Below are 23,341 nucleotides of genomic sequence, written 5' to 3'. Positions count from 1 at the left end.
CGCCCACAAGGGGGCCTGAGAATGTAGGTTAGGAAGCAGGCTGCCGGCAGCCACCGGTTGTGGCTGCATTGAACAGAAAAGGGTTTTTTTCTTTCTTTTCTTTCAAATTCTCATAAGAAGATATTTTTAGAGAAAGTGGAAGGGAGGGAGGGGGGCAGAGAGAGAGAAACATTGATGTGAGAGAGACATATCGATTGGTTGCCTCCTGCATGCATCGTGCCCTGACCGGGCCGGGGATTGAACCTGCAATCCAGGTTCATGCCCTTGACCAAGGATCAAACCCGAGATCCTGCAGTCTTCGGGCCAACGCTGTAACCACTGATCCACACCAGCCAGGAGAAAAGGCGCTTTTTCAAAAGGATAAAAGGATTTGGGAGAGCTCCCATGGTCACCAGGAGGGCCCAGGAATAGGGCCGGGCTCTGCAGCAAGAAGGGTGCCCGGAATCTCAGCATAGCTGACTCCGTGAGGATGCTGAGCTGCGTGTCAGAACCGCATAAGTATGGTACCTGCCCCATGGGCACTGCTGCAGACATCAGGCTGCTTCTCCAAGTACTGGCTACAGGTTCAAATTCTGGACAGAGGGCCTTGTGCCCACACCCTTGCTGCAAGAGAGGCCAGACAACGTGGCTGCCGTGACAAAGTACCACAAACTGGGAGGCTTAAACCACAAAAAGAGAATCCTCCACAGTTCCGGAGGCCAGAGTCCAAAACCAAGGCGTCTTCAGGGTCGGTTCCTTCTAAAAGCTGAGGAAGAATCTGTTCCAGGCCTCTTCTGGCTTCCGGTGGCTGCCAGCCAGCCTTGGCTTGTGGCCACATCACTCCAAACTATCTTCACAGGGCCTCTCCCTCCTGTGTTGTCTCTGTGGCTCACGTCCCCTCTGCCTGTCTCTTACACAGACACCTGTCTTTGGATTTAAGACCCACCCTAATCCAAAATGACCTCACCTGGAGGACTCTGCCAAGAACCTTTTTCTAAATAAGGTCCCATTCACATGTCCCAGGATTTAGGATGTGAGCACATCTTTGGGATGTGAGCCACTGCAGTGAGCATTTGGCATTTCCAAACATGGGAAGGGGTTCAGCCAAAGAACACAGAAAATGAACGTTCACTGCTGAGTCCCCGTCTACATTGACAGAGGGGAAAGCCGGTCACCACCAGGCATGCCAATGTCCAGGACAGCGGTGCCGCCTGCTCAGCCTCCTGCCCTCCAGCTCCTCCCACTTCCTCCTGCCCTCGCCCATCTCCCCCTCCCCACACAGAAGCCAGCTCCAGCGCCCACCGCCCACCACCAGGCAAACAGGCAAGTCGAAGAGGCCATGAAGGAATTTTGAAAACCCCTGCAGAGATCTATGTTGACCTCAACTTGGGTGGCTTCCGGCGTCTGGCGGTTGAGATGACGATCAGGCCAAGAAGAGTTTTTATTTTGCCTTCAAGTGCCATGTGAATGAAGGACCATTAAAGGACGCAGCCCATAGGACCTTCTTCCCTGGCCTGTCTGAGGCCCGGAATTCTCCAGAACCGGCTTGCTCGTTGGCAGGAAGGCATCTCCCTGCAGGGACCTTGGGTAAACCACAGAAACCCTACAAATTCACATGATGGCTTGTAAGAGGCATCACGCCTCCGCCCTCCAAGCTCAGGCTCGCTGCCTAGGTCGAAATTACTGGGGTTTTTACTGGCTGTGCTAATTTCCAGGACCAAGACCCAGGGTGCAGGAATGGGATGGAGGAAGCCGCCCTCTCAGGAGTAGGGAGGGAGATGGGAAATGGTCTAAGAATTGTGGGTTTGGCAGTGGGTCCCCACAGCCACACTTTGGAGCCTCTGCTCCCACCAGCCCCCGGCTTCCCCATCTCCTGGCTGCCCGCCTCCCATCAGGAACGTGGCCACGACTCAGAAGGGCTCTCGACCTCCTTGAACTTCACCTGGCTTTGGGCTGGCCCTCTCCTGGTGCTTCTGGCTGCCACCTTCCCAGCCTCCAGCAGCCTCTGCATCAGCACAGAGTGGCAGGGACGTGCCTGCACCAATCCCCAGGGGGTATGCGTTCCACAGAGCCTCCGGAGAGAGCAGTGCCTCACCCCAAGGACGGGGCAGGTACCCTGGAAGGGGAAGGGGAGGCCTTTGAGGAGAGGGGTCCTGCAGCTGGACCTCCCATGCTGATCACTTGGGGAAAAGGTCATCCCGCTACTCAGAAGGGCAGTCCTGACCCAGCCATCTGCCGGACAAGCTGGCCAGGGCGCTGGACTGGGAAGGCTGCCAGGAACTGACTGCTACCACTCTACTGGGCCCAGGCCAGGTATAGACTCACACACACACATGCACACATGCACATATAAAGACACTGAGACATACCCACATGCACTCACATGCATAACCACCCCCCCGCATGCACATACTTGTAAACACAGAGACACGTATAAACATGCACAGACACACACCCATCCACGCACTGTGGTCACGTGCACACACACTTTCTCTGGTCATTGTGAGCTGTTTTCTGCTTCTGGAGTTCGAGCAGGCGGCCAGCCAGCACCGGCCATCTGTAGGCAACATTACATTGTTTGACTTGTTTTCAATGGAATTTCCTGCTTTTTTTTTTTCCACCTTCCAAACATATCGTTCTTCTGAATCAAATGTAAATTTCCCCATTTCCTTAATTCGCTTTAAGAGCTTTTCTTCCTTTTCATGTGAAATGTTTGCCTTCCTCAAGGAGTCTGGGGTCCCTCTCCACTTAGAGATTATTTTGTAAACAAAGGACACCCAGGTCCTCGCTCACTTCCTGGTCAGCGATGAAGCATCTCAAGGGTTTCACTTCCTTCCTTGTTTACTGGCCACTGGCCGCTGTGCAGGGGGGTCCCTGCGCCAGGGTCCCTGAGGATGGGCGCAGGGCAGCCTGTGCCCAGGGCCTGGACTAAAACCTAACCACAGGGAGAGCCGGCCCCGAGGGTCATGCAAACAATCGAGGAGACTCGAAGCTGAAACCAACCTTGCTTTTCTCCTTGTCAGTCGGGAAATGTGCTTTATGTGAATTCTTTGCCAAAGTCCTTGGAGGAAGTGTTGAAACGGCTCACATGGCTTTAAACAGCTTTAACCAGCTCTGCAGCTGAAGGGACACACACACGCACAGACACACACACTCACACACACACTCATACACACACTCACACACACACACACACTCACACACACACACTCACACACACACACACACTCACACACACACACACTCACACACACACACACACACGCACAGACACACACTCACACACACACTCACACACACACGCACACACACACACACTCACAGACACACACACTCACACACTCACACACACACACACTCACACACACACTCACACACACACACACACACACACTCACACACACACTCACACACACACACACACACACTCACACACACACACACACACACACACACACGGGCTTCTTCCACAAGCTCTGGGAGGGGCCCGCGTGGAGCAGAGCTGCCTCCGGGTCCCATTCTGCTCCTGCCTGCTGAGTCCCCAAAGCCAGGGTCCCTCTTAGAACATCATCCTTAAAGGTTCTCTCTCACAGTGGCCTGTGACCTCCCAACGGAGCACATCTACAGTCCGCAGGAGGACAGCCAGGGGTCCAGGTGTGCTCCTGCTATGAATCCGCCTGCCCGGCCGGGCCTGATGAGGGAGAATAAGCCGAGTGCTGGGGGTGCTGGGCACCTCTGCTTTAGTTTGAGTTTCTGGTCTGTGCCCACCTGTGTTTAAAGTTCGAGATGGATGAGTGGGGCCGCATGTATGAAACTGCTGTGCAATCTCAACTGGAGTCTCCCCCAAGTCTGTGTAGGACTCTTCACGGGGGAGGCCCCAGCTCCTCGAGGGGCCTTCTCCCTCCCCAGGCAGGGGCAGGCCGGGCTGGGAGGGGCCCAGGAGGCGGGCTGTGCAATCTCCCAAAGGCAGCCTGGTATCGGGAAGGACTGGGAGCCAGGCCCCCGGTGTGCTGGTGCATGGCCTGCCTCGCGCTCTGTGACCATCTCAGCCCACGTTCAGCTCTTTAATCTGAGCATGGGGGGCGGGGAGGCTGAGATGATGTTGTTCTCTTCCATTGATTAATGCACGACTTGTGCCATCTTGTGACTCACTATCAATTTCCGTGGCAACCAGGCTCTTTCTTCGTCAAGGTAATTGCCATGAATCGGTGGGATTCAAAGGGGTGATATTATACTGTGTGGCCCAAGAGGCTTAACTTTAACATCACCCCCAATCCATGACCAGGGACTCTGATCTGCGTCCACTCCCATATGGATGCTGGGAGGTGGCTGCTATTGATGATGGGAGAAAAGCAAGTGAGAAAACAGAACACGGCCAAAACCGGTTTGGCTCGGTGGATGGAGCGTCGGCCTGCGGACTGAAGGGTCCCAGGTTCGATTCCGGTCAAGGGCATGTACCTGGGTTGCGGGCACATCCCCAGTGGGAGATGTGCAGGAGGCAGCTGATCGATGTTTCTCTCTCATCGATGTTTCTAACTCTCTATCCCTCTCCCTTCCTCTCTGTGAGAAATCAATAAAATATATTTAAAAAAAAAAAAAGAAAACAGAACACGTAGCATGGTCCTAAGTTTGTCTTTTTAAAATGAAGAGTAGATAGATAGTTAGAACACAAGGGGGCTAAGGGGGAGGGGGAGACATGCATGGGAGGGTACACGCCAATATGTTTAATATGAAATGGGTTGTTTTTTGCCCCAGTAAGACCGTAGATAGATTTTAAAATATTTTTTGAGATGCTCCGTATTTCCTGGTTTCCACAATTACCACCTGTTATTTTGTATAAAACGATGGTTGAAGCATAATGAGTGTAACCATGGTCCCTGGCTGGCCGGGCGCAGCTCCCCCGCGGGCTCTACACGCAGGCTCATCTCCTCCCCACAGCGCCCCTGTCCAAGTGCAAACGGTGAGGGTGTGTACTGATGTGTCTTTTCTTGGAAGAGGTCCCGTGGCTTTCACTGACTTCCTAACCGGCCCTGTGATGCAAGGAAGAGCTAAGAACACCCCGAGCCACGAGGAAGGGTGTGTGCGCTTAGTGAGTGAGCAGAAACACAGCCCACGCCAGGTTCCTACTTGCCCCACGGCAGCCCATCTGGCCTCGGCCGGCCACCTCGCTGGTTCCAACCACTGGCATTTAAGGCCCCCGACTTCGGTCCCATGTCCTGGTTGAGGCGGGAGAGAGTCCCAGGAGAGTCCCAGGCGTGGCCCAGAAGCAAGGCACCAGGACCAGATTTGAGTATCAGGTCCTCCAGATCCCGGTCACGTCGGGCAGAAGGAAGCAGTGTTTTCACACAGCCTTGCCCCCATCTGGCCCCCGAGCCTGGGCATCTTTGGAAAGCCTGCCCAGGGAGGTGATGGTCCCAGCCCGGCTGCCCTGGCATCGCCCTTGGAGAGGCCCCCAACGCGCGCTCTAGAGCCCAGCACTTCCTGGGGGAGGGAGGGACTGCGAAGGCGGAGCGCCTTTGTTTCCTCGGAAATCACAGCGCTTGACTCTTAGCCACATCCAGAGCTGCTCTTGATGAAAAGGGGGACAGAGAGTCTGTGGCCGCGGCGTTTTGCATAAAAATTGAGGTGTGATTACAAAGTCTTTTCATTTCATGTAACCGACTCTAATCTAAAAGCCTCTTCAAAGCCGGAGTGAACGGCTGGATGTTGAACGCGGGCTTGGAGGCCTAAGCCCCAGCTCACTTTTTTATTTCAGAGACAAAGCGAGAGAGAGAGAGAGAGAGAGAGAGAGAGAGAGAGAGAGAGAGAGAGAGAGAACATCAATGATGAGAGAGAATCACTGATCGGCTGCTTCCTGCACAGCCCCCACCAAGGATCAAGCCCGCAACCCGCGCATGTGCCTTGACCTCCTGGTTCATAGGTCAACACTCAACCACTGAGCCACGCCGGCTGGGCTGCCCCAGCTCACTCTTAGATGAAAACTGCATCCTGGCTTTTCGGGCTCACCTCTGCCAGGGGACTCCAGCAATGCCATCCCGCCCAGGCCTGCCCATCCTGAACGCTGCCTGTTCATTTCTCACCCGTTTCCGGCCCTCCTGGTGAACTGCTCCGGGGAGGACCTTAAGTGCAAAGCTTTAACCTTAATGAAATGTGAACCCTTGCTGGGAAGGCTGTGGTCTTGCCCATTGAGCCCCATTGCATTTTAATGCCCTGGGGCAGTACCCCCCACCCCCCCACCCCACTTTCTTTTCTTTTGGATAAGAGACTTCTTTGTCCTATGTGCTCAACTCATGCTTAGGGGTCTGGAGAGAGAAACTAGAAGTGGGTGCAAGAAAAGTCAAGATTCAGGGAGCAGGGAGAAGGACTTCATCCTCTAGAAACCCACACATGAAGGGGACGGCCCACACTTGGCCACGGGATAGGCCTACAGTCTTAGAGTCAGTTGTGGCTGAGCCGAGTGTAGGCGGCGGGACCGACCTGAACAGCGGCAGCCTGAGCAGGAGTGGGAACCACTGCGCTGAGTCAGGCGGCAGCCCCCACTGAGCAGCCTTGCAAGAGCCTCTCTGTGTATCCATGGTAACCCCCTTGTTTCTCTTTGTCACCAGTGGAAGGACTGAAAGTGGTGGAGATTGAGAAATGCAAGAGTGACATCAAAAAGATGAGGGAGGAACTGGCAGCCAGAAGCAACAGGTAAGGTCTGCGCTGGGTGCTGGGTGAACAGCGGGCGGGGTGCTCTGAATGGGCGAAGGCAGGGAGCCTCTGGTCTTCGCTTTCCCAAAAGCACAGCTGGGGCGCCAGATCCAGCTCTGGCTGTTGGAGGCAGCCCTGCTCCTGGTGGGATTTGCTCTTCAACCGCAGCGCTTTCTGCTCAAAAAAGAGCGCTGGTGGCAGCGGGGCTGGAGGCTGAGTGCGCATCCAGGGGCATAAGCCTCCAGATCAGTGTTAGGATTAACTTACCAGATTGAAAGAAGTTAGCTCTAGTGTTTTAAGAACGGGAACAAATAAGAAGAAAAGGCTCTTGGCCTACAGGGGACAATGTCCTGGTGCCCCAGAGGTCACTCCTGGGCGGACGTCCCCGTAGTGCAGAGCGATGGGTCAGGGAGAATGGCCCCCAGCTGTCCTGGGCTCAGAGTCCCGTGTCCTGCCAAACATGGGGTCCATCCCCACGTGCCCCTGTGGAGCCGAAATTTGTGAGCAAAGACCCCAGTCTTCGTTACGCCCCCTCGAAAGTGGGTTTTTCGTACAATAGGACCCTCTCCCGGAACCGTAGTCACGGCAGATGCTCATGTTTAGGGCAGAGATGCTCGAGCATTTAGCACTTACTGGGTGGGCTGTGGAGGGCTCTGCTCCCAGGGACCAGCCTGCTCTGCTGGATTCTCTTCCCGCCCCGAGTTCCCACCCTGGAGACCGCGTGGTGATACCGTGGCTGCACCCCCAGCCACCATACAGCTAAGTGCTGCGGAGGTTCCAGGAGGGCCTGGCGGGGTTTCATGGGGACTAACGCACCCAAGGGCAGCCCTGCCCGTGCGCCAGCTTCTTACAGAGTCACCTGACGGTTTGGAAGTCTTTCCCTGTTTTAAAACGCTGAGTGCAGCCTGCTTAGCAGAGGGGAGGGGGCTGTGTTAAAGGGTCGTCCAGGGGCAGGAGGTGAAGGGATCCCGGATTGTCGTGCTCAGTCCATCAGAGTCTGGCGGGGCTGGCGGCCTCGGGTGGGCTTGGGAGTAGCCTGACAGCTCAGAGCCCTGTTGGCATGTGTCCTACAGGGACCAGGTCACCTTTATGTCCTGCTGATGTGCAGGTCATTTGGATTTCAGGGTGTCTCATCCCATTTGGGGAGTCAGGGCAGAGGAGTTTGTGACCACAGGAAACAGAATAATTCATCCGCGCCTCCCCATAGTGGGAGCTCCTTAGGGGACAGGAGGCGTCCTCCGTGTGACAAGTAACAGTCCTGGAGTTGCTCAGGGCTGGGCCCCCAGGGCTGGGACCTGGTGTGGCAACTGAAGGACGCTCAGACCTGACCTGACCCTTGTCACGGTGTCACCCTGGCTCAGGACTTCCATGGCTCAGCCTAGCCCTCCGGCTGTCCGAGTGCCCCAGCCGCCACACGCCAGACCTCCATCCTGTGGCCAGTCCTACTGCCCAATTGCCCAGGCCCTGTTGGTTATGCTTAGCCCCATCCCCTCTCTGACTGGCCTCAGACGGTAGCCCAGTGTGGTGCCACCTGGCACAGCTGCCCTCTACCCAGGGCCAGGTGGAGCAGGTCACCTTGGAAGGGGATGTGGGTCCAGCACAGGTGGCCTTTCCAGTCACCCAGCAGCATCGGAGGGAAGAGGACTCAGCTCGAGTTCTGGTCTCTGGCTCTGCTTCTGCCCCTGGTCTGTACAGTGGGCGGAAGAAGCCCCTGCCCAGAGGGTGTGTTCCCACCTCTGTGGGCATCACTCACCCACAAACAGCTTTGTCCGCGGAGCCCACAGAGCACTAGACATCTGCGGCCTCTTGTCCCTTCTCCCATGACCTAATGCCACCTGCTCAAAGCGCCAGGGCAGGTCCTGAGCCCAGCCTCGCGGGTCTCGCCCCTGCCACGGCCCAGGCACCCTCGTTCCTCCACCTCCCGCCCTCGGTAGAAGTGAGGCGGGACAGGAAGGGTGTGCCGCTCATGGTGGGCTTTCTGGCCTGCGCAGTCCTGCGGGTCAGATTGCAGGAGAAAGAACAGGATGTTGTCCAAGTTGTATGAGTTTCCTGTGGCTGCTATAACAAAATACCACAAACTGAGGGCTTAACACAATAGAAATGTATCCTGTCGTAGTTCTAGAGGCCAGAGGTCTGGCATCAAGGTGTCAGTACGGCCACGCTCCCCTGCAGGCTCTGTCCCAGGCCTCTCCCAGCCCTGGCGGTGCTGGCAATCCTCGGGGTTCCCTGGGCTGTAGTGACATTACTCCCATCTCTGTCTTCACATGGCAGCCTTCCCTGGGTGCATAACTGTGTCGTGTTCCCTTTTTAAAAGGACTCCAGTCCTAGTGAATTACAGCCCACCCTGCTCCCATTGGCCGTGTTAGCTGAGCACGTCGGTAACAACCCTGTGTCCAAATGAAGGCACATGGTCCCCGAGCTAGGACTTTAACACGTGACCTTTCGGGGATACAACTCAACCCACCACACACCACAGGGGGAAAACACACCTGATTTCAGAGCCTGTGAGAGGAAGCCAGCCTGGGGCCCAGAGACAAGATGTCACCTGCAGGCCCCGCTCTGGGGCAGGCGGGCTGAGCTGAGGTGTGGTGAGCGCTGGGGCTCACCCCAGTAAGGCACCGCCCCCCAGGGAAGCACATTCTAGAACTCACAGCTCCATAATCCAAAGAGAAGACGTCCAGCGTCCTGGGCTCCAAAGCCGATATTCTCAACAGACAGTTTCACAGCAGCCCACAGAGGCGAGAGACAAGAGGGGGTAAAAGTGACTCCTCCGTCAAAGACAGGTGGGGGCAGGGGGCGGATCTCAAATGTCACCACACACTTAGAACAAAGAGTCCGTGTCCTGGGCTCAGGTCAGTCCTCAGCAGCATCGCCCCCCAACCCCCACCCGCCAGGCCGGGCCCAGGAGCTCACAGCCCCTTCTGTGCCAGAGAGAACAGCCTTCCCTTTTCTTTATGGGAAACAGACGGAGGAGTGGAACAGGCCGTGGCTGGCGCTCTCTCCTGCCCCTGTTGGCGGCAGGGTTCCATTTTTATCAGCAGGGGTGTCATTTCAGCGTCCCTGGGACTCGGCCTGCTAAGTGGGACCCCCCTGCGGTGCTGGGGGAGAAACTGCACCTCTGAGTAGCTCTTCCCATGCTGTCCACCCTGCCCTGCCTCTCTGGGGGGGGTGGCGCGGAGAGGACAAAGGCACCTGCTGGGCGAGCCCCACTCTGTCCCCACGAACCAAAGGCTAATGAGCCTGAAGTGCCGACCCAGGTCCACCCACACAGCACCCCTGACAGGGCCTCGGGGCCAGGTCTGCACGCACCAGGCCTCCTTTTCCTCTCAGGGAGCAGCAGACAGCAGCCCGGTCACTACTGTGAGCCAGGGCAGGCTCACAGACACCCCCAGAGTAGGCCGCCCACCCTGGAGACACACACCTTGGGGTTTCTCTTTTTTCCCCCACGAGGGAAGAGGTCCAGTGGCCTGCTGGAATTTAGGCCACAGGGTGGAGCTTGCTGGTTGACTCGGGGCGGGGGAGGGCTGCAGGAACATGAGTGGCATCTGAGGGCTCTGGGGTCTGTAATCTCAACTGCATCTCCAACAAATGGCCTTGACCAGTGGTGTGAGCCCCAGGGGAGTGGAGGCTGAGAGCCCAGGAAATGAAAAGAAAAACACGCTCCAAATAGAATGAAAAGGAAAGGCATCATGCCAGCTGCTCTATCAGCTGGAGGATGCTGGTTCCCATGGCAACTGGGTGCAGAGGGAGCAGGCAGGGCCGCCTGGCAAGGTGGAGAGGCCCTGGCACAAGTTGCCAGGCACCCAATGCTGGGATTTTCAGGGAAGCGGCTGGATTCCAGCTGTCCAGCCCTCTTGCCACAGCCCTCCTGGCAAATGCACACGACTCACCTACATGGCACGTGCGTGGGTATTTATACGAAAGGGGGTAAAAGCAGAAAAAAGGTCATAATAACGTTATCTCTTTTCTGAAGTTCACAGACCAAGTTCAGCGCTGCTCAGGAATGTGCAAATGGCATTTCTCCTTCGCGTGGTGACATGGAAATCATGTGGTTGGGACCTTCTATTGGTTCACTTTGTTACTCTTTTGTTACACCCGCTTCACGCAGGAAACTGTCACAGCAACTCTGATTGCTCCTATTAGCATAGAGTTGAGGGAAGGAGTAGCAGCATGCCAAGAAAATAGTACCGAGGGCTCCTTTTTCAGAAAGAAAATAGCTTGATTATCCTGAGTTTGCAAGCAGCACAGCCTCCTTGTAAAGCCATCAGACTAACCTGATGTGGGGGTGAATTGCCAAAATGACAGCAGCCACAAGGCCCCCAATTCACATGCGGACACTGATTTCCCATAAGCATTTTTGTTTATTTGTTTGTTTAGGGGGTTTTTTGCATATAAACATCTAGTTTTGAAAAAACAACTAAGAAATACTATGTTTAATTTTTTCACACACGGCATTGTGAGAGAGAAATAGGTCAGATTTAACCCACACGTGGCTCACCCCTTCTTCCAGAGGGCACACCGCCGGCTGGCTGTCCACCCACCGTGAGCGTGTTTGCTCGCGCCTGGTAGAGTACTTCCGCACTCCGGTTCAGTACGTGCTGTGGGCGACGCTTCTCTTTTCACCCAAACTTTCCTCACCTCACATCGCTTCCTCATTTATCTTAAAGATCACACCGTACCAAAATGGCTTCAATCAGTTCCCATTTGGGGCCATTTAAGTCACTTCTCGTTCGGTTCGGTGTTTTTTACACCAACAGATAACGCGGCGATGAATACCTTTGTGCACAGAGCTGTTTGCTTGTGCCTAATTCTTCTCTTAAGGTGAATCCCCCAGAGTAGACATTCGAGCTGAAAGGGTGTGCATGTCTTCATGGCTCTTACTGTACGGCTGTCAATGGCTCTCCCACAAACCGCACGAGCTGCTGCTGCCCACCAGCCTGAGAATCTCAGACAGAGGGGTGCAGACACCCCCACCCCCTTGTGCTCCCCATCAGCGGGAGGATGGAGAGCACGTTCACATACAAGAAAGTTAAGGTCCCCAGGTGGGGAGGGGGCCACGGAGCGGCCAGATCTCCTGGAGTGGCCCTCCACGTCCAGCCCCGGGTACGACCCCACGGGCCAGCACACTCTCCCCGATACCGGAGGGTGGCTTTCTATCCAGAACACACCTGGCTCCTTTCCTTCTGTTCTTTTGTGGGACGCCTTGACATTGAGTAATGACGAAGACCGAGCCAGGTAGCAGATCCACCTGTCAGCACGTATGTGATGGGAAAATTGGGGGCATCCTGAAGTCGTCTTGGGGACCGGATTGATAGCGTGCAGTGCGGCCACGCCCCCGGGCACCGGAGAAGGGCTTGCTTTTAACAAGGCTGGGCTCTGTGAAGCAACACCAGCAGGTGTGTGGTGCGTTAGGTGAAAACAGCTAGCGGCCGAGGAGGACGTTTGTACAATCCCACCTTTGTTTGAAAGCACGGGGCTGTCCGTGTGTGTCCAGGCCTAGGATGTTCCGGAAGAATACCCCACACCGCAGCAGGGATTTCCAAGGTGTTCGACTTAACAGGAAAGGAGGGGGTGATGTAGGAACTTTGATTTTTTTTATTTTACTTTACTTCTGTGTTGGCTGAATTTTATGGAAGGAACGCGCTTTGCTTTCATCATTTTAAAAAGTTTTTAGGAGCTTATCTGTAATGCAGACCCATGTTTCCAAGAGCCCACTGTCCCTGCGGAGGCCCAGCAGGGGCCCTGGGGGTTAGTGATGAGACGTTTCTGGCTTTATGACTTATCCTCCCACAACAGATACGACCAAGGGCGTCTGTAGGGTTTGCTTTGGGCTTGGCATGGGGTTTGCAGTTTGTTTTGCTCTGAGGAGGTGCCCACAGTCCCTGCCCACGTGAACACCCAGACTGAAGCAACGGTGCAGACTAACCTTTGCTTCCTTCCCCCGCTAGGACCAGCTGCCCCTGTAAATACAGTTTTTTGGATAACAACAAGAAGTTGACACCTCAACGTGATGTCCCCGCTTATCCCAAGGTAAGATGAAATTCTGCTTCTGAAGATCCAGCATCTGTGTCCACAGCCCCAGGCACAGGCCCCGCCCTCGGCCACCCTGGCCTCCTGGCCTGGCCGCCCAATGTCTGCACATTTGCAGAAACAGCTCCTGCCGCGGCCGTGGGCTGCCGGACGCGCCTGTTCTTCTTAAGCAGAATAGTTTTCTCTTTGATATTTGTTTAGCCAAAGTGGTCCCAGACCATAGCTTCCTGTGGCAGGAGGTAAATTTTTAAGTAAATTTTTAAAGTTCTGTTTTCTTGGATCTTCTGTTCCTGAACAATACGCTGTTATTATGAGAAGTTTTGCTTTTCGGTCACAAAAGATTTCTCAGTGACCAGAGACCCCGGGCCCTTGTGAAAGCAGCAGGGCCCCGGGAATTGGGGAGGGGGCTCTCGGGATGGTGGTCACCCATCTCAGCAGAGCCCTCAGCTGGTGAGTGAACGAGCCCCCAGCCCAGCTGACCTTCAGCGCCCTCTTGAGCTGATATTTGGGCTCCCGCTTGCTCACAGGAGCCAAGGGCCTGCAGGTTGTCCTGGTTTGTTTGTTTTTGTTTTTTAATATGTTTTGATTGATTTCAGAGAGAGGAAGGGAGAGGGAGAGAGAGATAGAAACACCAATATTGGGAAAGAATCATTGATCGGCTGCTTCCTGCACGCCCCCTACTGGTGATGGAACCCACAACTCAGGCATGTGCCCTGACTGGGAATCAAGCCGTGACCTCCTGGTTCTTGGGTCGACGCTTAACCCCTGAGCCACGCCAACCAGGCTTGTTCAGGGTTTTCAGATGGACACTGGTGTCTCTTCTGTAGGAAAATGTGACCCAAATCTCTCACGTTCCAGCCCCAGGGAGTCATGAGGCCCAGCCTTGGTCCAAAGTACAGGGTCTCAGTGCTCCACTGCAGTTCCTAAAAAAAAAAATAAACCGAAACCCCATGACCCTTGGGGAGCAGGATATCTAATCCCAAAACACCATGACTGGTTGACCTCTAAAATCGCAGTCCTGTTTCCTGTGACAATTTAACTCTGACTCGTGTCCTGGAGGCCCTCAGACCACAGCTAAACCAGTTTATTGAGATGTTACCTGCGTGCAGTGAGTCGCATTGTATGGTGAATTTTGACAAACTCGTGTAGTCACGGAACATCCACCACAGTCAAGGAATGGAGCGTCCCTGTCACCCCAGAACGGTCCCTCGCGCCCACGTGGGCATGCCCGGCGCTCTGGCCCTGCCTCGGGGTGAGATTCCCGTCCCTGGAGTTTGCCCGCCGCCAGAATTCTTGCAGAATGTAGCCTGCAAGCCTGTACACGGGTGTCCTTGAGGGACAGAGGAAAAGTCCCCGTCCCCCAGAGGTGACGGCAGTGGCTCAGCCCAGAGGCTAACGCCCTCCTGTCCTTTCCAGTACCTGCTCTCGCCAGAGACCATAGAGGGCCTGCGCAAGCCGACCTTTGACGTCTGGCTCTGGGAGCCCAACGAGGTGAGTGAGGGAGCCCCCGGGACCAGCGTCTCGGGACGTGACGGAAGCATCCCCGTCACTCTCCCCCTGGCCTTTCTCCTCTCTGTTCTTTTTGTTGCTTTTTTCACTTGATTCTCCAGATTTTAGTTAAACTGACTCTTGGTTGACTCAGGGGCGGTCCTGGAGATAGAACTCAGGAAGGGGGTGTCAGACAGAGGAACAGGCGGTCCAGTGCAGGGGCTCGAACCCTGGGGTGCTGGCTGCAGGTGCTCACCCCCAGGGAGCATCATCGTCGAGAGTCCCCAGGGGCCCTCTACTGTCCCCACAAACACCCTCTCAGCTGCCAGCTGCTGCCCACAGACCCCCCACACTGTGGAGATACACCCCCCCCCCAAGAGCGGCTTCTATGGGGAAAGGCGCAGCCGGCCCCCGATGGGCACACGTACAGGACCTGGGAGGCGAGGCACTTAACCAGATTTTTTTTTACTTTCCCTTTTGCTGAGAAAACACAAAAAAGGAGGTTTTCTTTGTTTGGTCTAGTTACCAAATCATATCAGTCATACCCGTCTCTTCTGAACCTCAAGAACACAGTCCCTCATCACAGGCATCAGGTCCCCAAAATCTACGGACTTTCCAGCTTTGCAGTAGCAGAGACGCAGAAAGGCTGCCCCCAGCAAGCTGCCCGCCTGGACGAGAGCGGCAGCGGCCACATCCCTGCGACGGCAGGAAAGGGAGGTTCACCAGCGCTGGCCCGTACCCAGGGCGCTCGGGTCCCCCGAGTGAACCCTGCTTGTGCTTTCATTCCTGCTCCCCCAGCAAAGGGGAAGCTGCGGCAGCACTGACCAGAAACCCGAGATTCCGCCTCCTCCCGCCGCAGCCAGCCTGTGTGCCAGGGATGGTCCCGTAGCAAACACTGGGCCAGATGGCGCACGTGCTCCACAACGTCCAGGCCGCGTGCAGGCCGGGAGTGTGGATATGAAGGAGCAGGAGGCATTTTAGGGGAGCGGCCATCACCTGCCAGACCAATGCACCATGAGAAATGGACCGGGTGCGGGAGGCCACGTGGCCTGGAGAAACGAGAGGTGTGACCTCTGGTCGCAACGACCGAGACCGTGCAGGTCCCTGCTTCCGGCAGGTGGACAAGCACCACTATAGAGACATCGAGAAAAAGCACGGTCCCTGGAGTCATTTGTCCTCAGCCACGAGGAGCAAGAGGGAAGCCTGTCCCCTGATGGCAAAGCACCTGTATGGGCATCACTGCCATTTCTGTCTCCTCTGAGCACAGGGTGATGTGGCCAGAGAGAGAACACGCCCTCATTTTGAGAGGTGAAGGATTCACGCATCCATGATGGGAAGGCCGCCTCCCTGTCCTACAACACTCGGGGTGTATGTACCCGCAGGGTGTATGTACATGTGCGGTGCATGTACATGGGGGGTGTATGTATAGCAGCACCAGGGCCAGCGTGGGAGGAGCCAGACAGCTCCCTGTGGCTGGGCTTGGCCTCTGTGTGGCCACCTGCCAGCCTGGGGCTCCTGCCAGCATCTCTCAGTGGTTCAGAGACTTGTGAGGGGCCTGGTTCTTCCTGCTGCCTGTGGTGACAACCAGAGGTGCCCAAAGACTGGACCCCGGGCCTCTGGCAAATCTGGGGGTGCAATGAATTTTGGACCATGGACGGCAAAGATGATCAACTAAAGAGTCACAACTGAAAACTTAGAAGTCCCACCTGGCCCTCGAGAAACTGCATCTGGCCACCCACAAAGCACCTCGCACTCTGAGCACGTCAGAGCCCCCAGTGGTGATGGTTCACCTCTCCCTTCGAGCAGGAGAAATGCTGTGCCCAGCATCACCCGGGTCCAGCCCAGCGTTCCCCCATCACCGACCAGGAGTCTATGACTTCACACTGCTGCTGCCCCCTGCAAGCTGCTGTCAGAGCTCCCTGGGGCCGGGAAGCACAGCGTGGCCGCCTCTACTGAGCACGGGGCTCACAGGCTGGGCCTCCTGGTCACCTCCTGAGTCCTCCACACTCCCCACCGCCCAGCTGTCCGACCAGGACCTGCCACCAGCTTGGAGACAAATGCATGGCCACATCACTCCTGCTCCAGACACCACACGTGCCTCAGACATGGCACCAGATGGTTTTGTCTGCCGATCATTTCATGCAGCTCGCGGGGGTTGCCTGGAGCGGCGCATGGGCTGGTGGGTGGGGCAAGGGGTGTCGGGGCTGCAGCCCTCAGTCCGGAGGCCCTGCCATGCCTGCCCAGGCACTAGGCAGCCGGAGGATGTGACAGAGGCAGGGCACAGGTGTGTGGCCCTGGGCAGAGAGGCGCTGGCCGGTGTCAGCTCTGCACACCCTGGTGACATCTTCACTGCCCCTGCTTTGCAGATCTGTCTCCCTGGGCTTCCCATCCAAGGCCTGCTTTCCCAGAAGGCAAAGCCCACTTTGTCAAACTTTCATTTATTAAAAATAATTTAATCTGTCTTCCCTCGCTTAATTAGCTCCAGAGCTCTGAGCGATATTTAAATAGATAATAACAGTGACAGTAAATCCTCTTTGGGACTGAAAACAAAATCTATTTCAACGTGAGCAGGGGTTTTTTCTTTTTTTTTAGAAGACAGTCCATGAAGTAAGGTTGCAGGGAGGGGAGGGCACTTACCCAGAATGCACTCACCTTCTGGACTAAATTTAACATATTAATAAGTGGCTCTAAGGCCCCAGGGGGCACAGTGAGGGTGTTGGGGATGGAAGGCGCTCAGGCCTGAGGCGAGTGAAGGGCCTTTCTCTGGGGCACGGCTCTCAGGTCTGAGTTAGATGGAGGCGAGTCCCGGAGGATCAGACTGCAAGGTTGACCCACAGAGATTGTGCCTTGTGAGTGGAAATAAATGAAATCATCTCTGATGTGGTCCTTTGGGCGCAGCACACTCCCTCTCATCCAGCCACTTGCTGTTCCTTCTTGTATAGAATTCCATTGACTTCTGAACACCGACTGCTCTTTCAAACCCCCATCCCTTCTGCGGGATGCTGAACCCCCAGTCAACAGGCTTCACTCTCGGGGGACCCGGGCCAGGGAGGGCTCCCCGCTGGGGACGGGCCTGGAAAAGCTGCCCGGCTTGCCCTGCGGACCTCTCCCGGGACGGTAGGGCCAGGCGGGTGGCCCGCGTGCTGTTGACCACCCTTTGCTCTTCCTGTGCCCGCAGATGCTGAGTTGCTTGGAGCACATGTACCACGACCTCTGCCTGGTCAGAGACTTCAGCATCAACCCCATCACGCTCAAGAGGTGGCTGGTAAGTGGCAGCCCCTGTAGTCCCTCGTGAACACAGTTTCATCCAGTTACATGGGAGTGGGCATCCGGGCACCGTCCTGGTGGCCCTGGGCGCTCATGAGAGTTCTGCCAGGACATTCTGCCGGTCTGTGTCCCCACCACACACTCCCCCCTGCGCTCCTGCTCTAGGTAGTGAGACAACGGTGAGAACAGGGCAGACCAGTGCAGCCAAGTGTGCTAAAGCAGGGGCGTGTGTGTGTGTGTGTGTGTGTGTGTGTGTATGCACGTGTGCACAAGTGTGTATGAGTGTGTGAAAGTGTCTGAGTGTGTGCGTGTTTGTGAGGAAAGTAGACATGCGTATGTACATGTACAAGTGTTTGCATGTGTATGAGTATGTGTGAGAATGTTATGAGTGTCTTTGAGTAGGACCATGTGAGTGAGCATGAGTGTGTTCATGTGTGTTCATGTGTCAGTGTATGTATGTGTGTGAATATGCTTGTGTAAGTATTGTGTGTGCGTATGTGTGTGTGAGTGTACATGTGTGAGTGTATGTGTATGTAGGTATATGTGTATGTGAGTATGTCTGTGAGGGTGTGCCTGTGTAAATGTGCATGTGTGTGCATTTGTACATGCGTGGCTGTGGGTGTGAGTAGTATGTGTATGAGTATGTGCATGTGTGAATGTGCATGTATGAGTGTGTGTTAATAGCAGGCCTTTTTAAAAATAAAATACTGCTCAGAACCAAATATTAAAGGTCAGACAGTCACTGGGACCCCGGTAGTCCCCCTGGCTCAGCCCTGGACACAGCGGAATGTCCATGTCCCAGTGTGGCTGCTCAGACACCCTGAGTCTAGGAGCCCACGGTGAAAGCCTGGAGGTCTGTCCCCACGCCTGCCCTCTGGGCCACCCGTCCTCACCCGTACGCACAGGAGCACTGTTGGCCTCGGGGTCAGACGAGGGCGGGGCAGGGAGCATCTGGGACGGCTGGCGAGGGAGCTGGAGAGGGCGGTGGGCACAGCGCGGGCGGTCAGACCCTCGTCTCCCGCAGCTCTGCGTGCACGACAACTACAGGAACAACCCTTTCCACAACTTCCGGCACTGCTTCTGCGTGGCCCAGATGATGTACAGCATGATCTGGCTCTGCGGGCTCCAGGTGGGTCTGGGGGAGCCCCTCCGGGGGATGGTAGGGACGCACCCCCACCCAGAGGGGACAGACAGCCTCGGGGCTCCGCAGCAGCTCCCCCACCCTCCAGGGAACCCACCCAGCCCATCAGTGTCATCGCCCTCCTAGGCGAGGCGCTTCTGAGTCACTGAGCAAGTGGGTCCCCTCACCCCACCCCAGAGAGGGGGCGGGTCCTCTCCCACCAGGCCGGCTGGAGGGGGCTTCATCCTGCCCTTATCACTAGTTTCCCACCCCCCTCCACCCCTCCTCACCCACCCACCCCCCTCTCTAATCCAGGAGAAGTTTTCCCAAATGGATATCTTGATCCTAATGACCGCAGCCATCTGCCACGATCTGGACCATCCAGGATACAACAACACGTGCGTGCACGGTGACTTTTCGTTTTAAAGGGCCCTCGGTTCAGCTCAATACTCAGACCAGCCCCAAATCGGAGCTGTCAGCGGAGGCCTCCGACCCTCCAGCGCCAACTCCATGGGACACAGCTCCCCACTTTGGAACTTTGTCCAAGGCCTTGGGCCTCCCTGGGCAGACCCTTCAAGGTTACCAAACCCTACGAGGCTGCACACCCTCTGTGGTCCTGGCTCCAGGCTGTGCCTCTGCACAGGCCTGAGCCCTGGCGGTACCTGAAGCAGGGCCTGATGCCCACACGGACAGGGATCTCACTCTGGATCTCACGCCCCTCACGGCCGCCTCCCCACCCTGTTCCCACAGGGACCGTGCCAGGGCTGGGACTGAGCGAGAGGAGGGTGGGTGAGCGGGGAGTGGAGGGGTCCACGGTGGGCCGTGGGGGCTTTGCTGGAACATTGATCCGTTCCCGCCTCCTGGAGGCAAAGGCACAGAGTCCCACCCACCTGACCGCCGCAGTCCCGACCGCGTGGCATTGGTTTGCATTCACAGTGACGCATGGCTTCTTTCTATCAGACGTGTGTATCTGTGCACCGAGTCTTATTTTACGCACAATGAGCTCAAATGTGCCCGAGAACCTCGCTGCCATGGTCAGGACCATGGACTCTAAGGCATGGGAGCCCGTGGGCACCCACTCCCTCAGTGCCCACCCTCGGCGACGGGCCAGCACGGGGCCTGGACCACAGCATCCGACTCTTCTCCCAAATGCCTGCCTTTTGCACGTATTGAAATGTCTGCAAGGTGCCGTACCGAAAGGCCTGGGCGCCTTCAGGGCACCATAACAGAGAAATGGAGACTTCTGGGTGCTATCCACCTGGCAGGACTGTAAAAACTTGGGATCATCTCATTCAAGGGGCAGCAGAGAGTCAGGGAGCCGGGAGAAGTGAGTTCCTGGCACGGGCGGAGTGCAGCCGCCTTCACCAGCCCCTTCACAACTGCTTCCTAGCCCCTACGGGCAGCACTGTACCCCTCAGCGTGTTGCCCTGACACACAGGCGCCTCCAAGTGCGGGCTCCTGAGGCTCCTGTCCCCTCGCCCCCAATTCCAGGTACCAGATCAACGCCCGCACCGAGCTGGCCATGCGCTACAACGACATCTCGCCCCTGGAGAACCACCACTGCGCCGTGGCCTTCCAGATCCTCGCCCAGCCCGAGTGCAACATCTTCTCCAACGTGCAGCCCGACGGGTTCAAGCAGATCCGACAGGTGTGCGGGGGTGGGGGCACGCTGCCTGCAGGGTGAGGGGGGGGTTTAGGGGGGAGACAGCCAGCACGACCACGAGAGAACCCCTTCTCCGGGCTGAGGCTTCCGGAAGCTCCCAGTCACAGCAACGCCCACAGGGATCCTAGGGAGCGCACCCCCCTTCCCACCGCCTCCAAGGCCACATAGCGCCCAGGAAGAGGTGCATGCCCCTGGCCTGCGTACCTGGGATTCCACTGGCAGCAGTTCACACCCAGGGTTGAACTTATCCTTGGAGATACTCCCTTTCTCCATTGCCACGCGGGGGAGTGAGGCCCACAGACGCTGGGGAACCTGCCCAGGGAGCACAGGGAGTACCCAGCAGACCCTGGACAGACACACCTGCTACATCCAGCCTAGCAGGGCCCTGACCACTGTCCCCTGCCACCCCATGACCCAGTCTGCCCACTGCCCACTTCAGCTAAGAGACTTGACCACTTCTTGGGGCGCTTTGGGAGGAGGCTGAGAGCGCCCCCTGTCCTGAGGCAGACACTTCCACTCACCACAAATGACAGCCCTCGCCCAGGAGGTCCCACGGAGCGCGACTCTGTGCCCCACCCTCTGACGTTTGCAGGGGAGAGAGGACATCAGGGCGACCTTTGGAGGAATGTAGTAGGTTGAATGGTAACCGCACCCCTGACAAAAAAAAAACAAAAACAAAATGTACGTCTACCTCCTGACCCTCGGCCTTGTGAAGGTACCCTTAATTGGAAAAAGGTCTTCACAGCTGCATTGTTAGGATCACTAGGTAAGACTAGCTTGGGCTAGCCAGGTGGGCCCTAAATCCAACGACAAGTATCTCTATAAGAGACTGAAGAGGAGAAGACACAGATACACGAATGACAAGGCCATGAGATGACAGAGGCAGAGACTGGAGTGATGTGGACACAAGCCAAGGAACGCTGAGCCACCAGCAGCTGGAAGAAGCAGGGGACCCTGCCCTGGAGCCCTGGGAGGGAGGAGGGCCCTCCGACACCTCGGATTCAGGCTTCTGGCCTCCAGAACCCTGAGACAACACCTTTGTGGTCCTCTGCGTCCCCGGGTCCGTGTGGATGGCAGCCTGGGACACTGCACAGGAGCCAAGGTCCGCGTCTGGAGGAGCCACGCCCTGACAGTCCATGGATGAAAACCGCACCCATGAGATGTCTTCGTGGCCTTCCCTGAAGATGCGCCTGATAAAGGGTCTAGAATCCAGAGCTGGGAACCCTCCCTCCCGCTGGAGGCTGATAAGCTTCACTCAGTCAGAAAACAGCTTCATAAACCACGTTTCCCCACTGGCCCCGGTTCCAGGAAGTTCAGAGCTAAATGCGGTGCTTACTGTCCTCGCTGAATCACCGGTTCCCGGCACAGTCCCTCCTCAAGCCCAAGCTTCTGCCTCCCTCCATGCTTATGGAACCACCGGGCAAGCAAGTGCCACCTGCTGTTCTGAAGAGCCCGAGGGAACCTTTCTCCGAAGCAGGTAAAGGTCAAGTCCTGGAGACAGCACTGCATTGGCTGCTGCCCCTGACGGCTGCCCAGCGACCTGGAATACATACGACCTGGAGAATCCGAGCACCTGAATGCCCCTTCGTGGGAGACCCAGCGACCCCTGGGAAGGAAGTGCCTGGCTGGAGGAGCGGCTGACCCCACAGCCAGATCTTCCTCGTGTCCGCCATGGGGCACACGAGGTCATTGAAAATCGGTCATTGACCTCCAACAAGATCTGGAAGCCACACACCACAGGCCTAGATGACTAAACCGCAGGGAAGCCTTTGTCCTGGGAGACCTGGTGTGGCTGTTGCTGCTGAGGGTTGTCCTACCTCAAACGCTTCATGTTCAAACGAGACTTTTTCTGAGAATAAAATCAGCTGTCCCAATTTTTAAAAATATTTGTATTGATTTCAGAGAGGAAGGAAATGGAGAGAATAATAGAAACATCAATGATGAGAGGGAATCATTGATCAGCTGCCTCCTGCACATCCCCTACTGGGGATCAAGCCCAAACCCAGGCATATGTCCTGACCGGGAATTGAACAGTGACCTCCTGATTTGTAGGTCAACACTCAACTGCTGAGCCACGCCAGCCAGGCAGTTGTCCTGATTTTTAATAACATTTTGTCACTGAATATTTTGAGGGCTAACTCCTCACGGCATAGGTCCTTCCCTACTACACAATTAAATCTTCACAGGGAAAAGGCTCCATTCAGAATGTCAGCCGTGCCCCCCTCCTCCAAACACATCTGAGATGATCTATGTTGGATGACTTGAGCTCTGCATTTGATGATTGTGGTTTCATTTTTTTGAAAAAGTAGAACACCATGCTCAGCACAGCGGTGTGTTTGTAAATGCTTGTGGGTGGGTGGATGGATGGATCTACAGACCAACGGACAGACAGATGGACAAGTTAGATGGATAAATTGATGGGTGGGTAAGTGGATTGCATGGATGGATGGGTGGATAGATGGATGGATGGATGGATGGATGGATGGATGGATGGATGGTCAGATGGTCATGGTTTTGAATTATGTTACTTTTAAGCCAACATCTGATTAGTAAGGTAATGGATTATTTATATTAAAAACTCATTGCATCCTCATTCACAAATTCGTTCATAGAAGAATGCCATTGTACATAGTCAGACTTTGATCACTCCCAAGCAATAGGTACACATGTCATCACATACAGATTAGATAACAGGGGAAAAATACCCTTGGAAAATCGGTCATTGACCTCCAACAAGATCTGGAAGCCACACACCACAGGCCTAGATGACTAAACTGCAGGGAAGCCTTTGTCCGCGGCCAAGCTGCCATCCATGAGGACATTGTCCTGGGAGACCTGGTGTGGCTGCTGCTGCTTCACAGACACAGCACAGGGGGAGGGGTCAGGCTCACCTGGGCCTGAATGCCAGGCTTCCACCCTCCCCCTGCAGCCTGGGCAGGGCCCTCGGTCTCGTCAAGTGTCAGCTTCTGTATCTAAAAGTGAGGACAGCACCCTAGCTGGTTTGGCTCAGTGGATAAAGCGTAGGCCTGTGGACCAAAGGGTCCGGGGTTCGATGCAGGTCAAGGGCCGGTACCGCAGTTACAGGTTCCCAGGCCCTGGCAGGG

General features: G+C 55.9%; 1 protein-coding gene across 4 annotated transcripts in view; it reads left to right on the top strand.

Annotated features, from left to right (window-relative positions):
• The window catches only part of PDE9A (phosphodiesterase 9A), an 87,169-nt gene that overhangs the window by 54,852 nt on the left and 8,976 nt on the right, over positions 1 to 23,341 (top strand). For all 4 annotated transcript variants that reach the window (XM_070407134.1, XM_070407132.1, XM_070407131.1 and 1 more), the window contains 7 exons: positions 6,585 to 6,669; positions 12,618 to 12,699; positions 14,116 to 14,190; positions 17,366 to 17,452; positions 18,479 to 18,583; positions 18,890 to 18,972; positions 20,066 to 20,222. In XM_070407134.1, coding sequence (XP_070263235.1) covers positions 6,585 to 6,669; positions 12,618 to 12,699; positions 14,116 to 14,190; positions 17,366 to 17,452; positions 18,479 to 18,583; positions 18,890 to 18,972; positions 20,066 to 20,222 — 674 coding nt within the window. The remainder of the gene's footprint in view (positions 1 to 6,584; positions 6,670 to 12,617; positions 12,700 to 14,115; positions 14,191 to 17,365; positions 17,453 to 18,478; positions 18,584 to 18,889; positions 18,973 to 20,065; positions 20,223 to 23,341) is intronic.

This window comes from Myotis yumanensis, unplaced genomic scaffold, assembly GCF_028538775.1.
Source record: "Myotis yumanensis isolate MYYU_CA2020_CCGP unplaced genomic scaffold, mMyoYum1.0.hap1 SCAF_2, whole genome shotgun sequence".
In the NCBI taxonomy this organism is placed as follows: Eukaryota; Metazoa; Chordata; class Mammalia; order Chiroptera; family Vespertilionidae; genus Myotis; species Myotis yumanensis.
The sequence above is the reverse complement of the archived record's forward strand: the minus strand, read 5'-3'. Positions and strand labels throughout refer to the sequence as shown.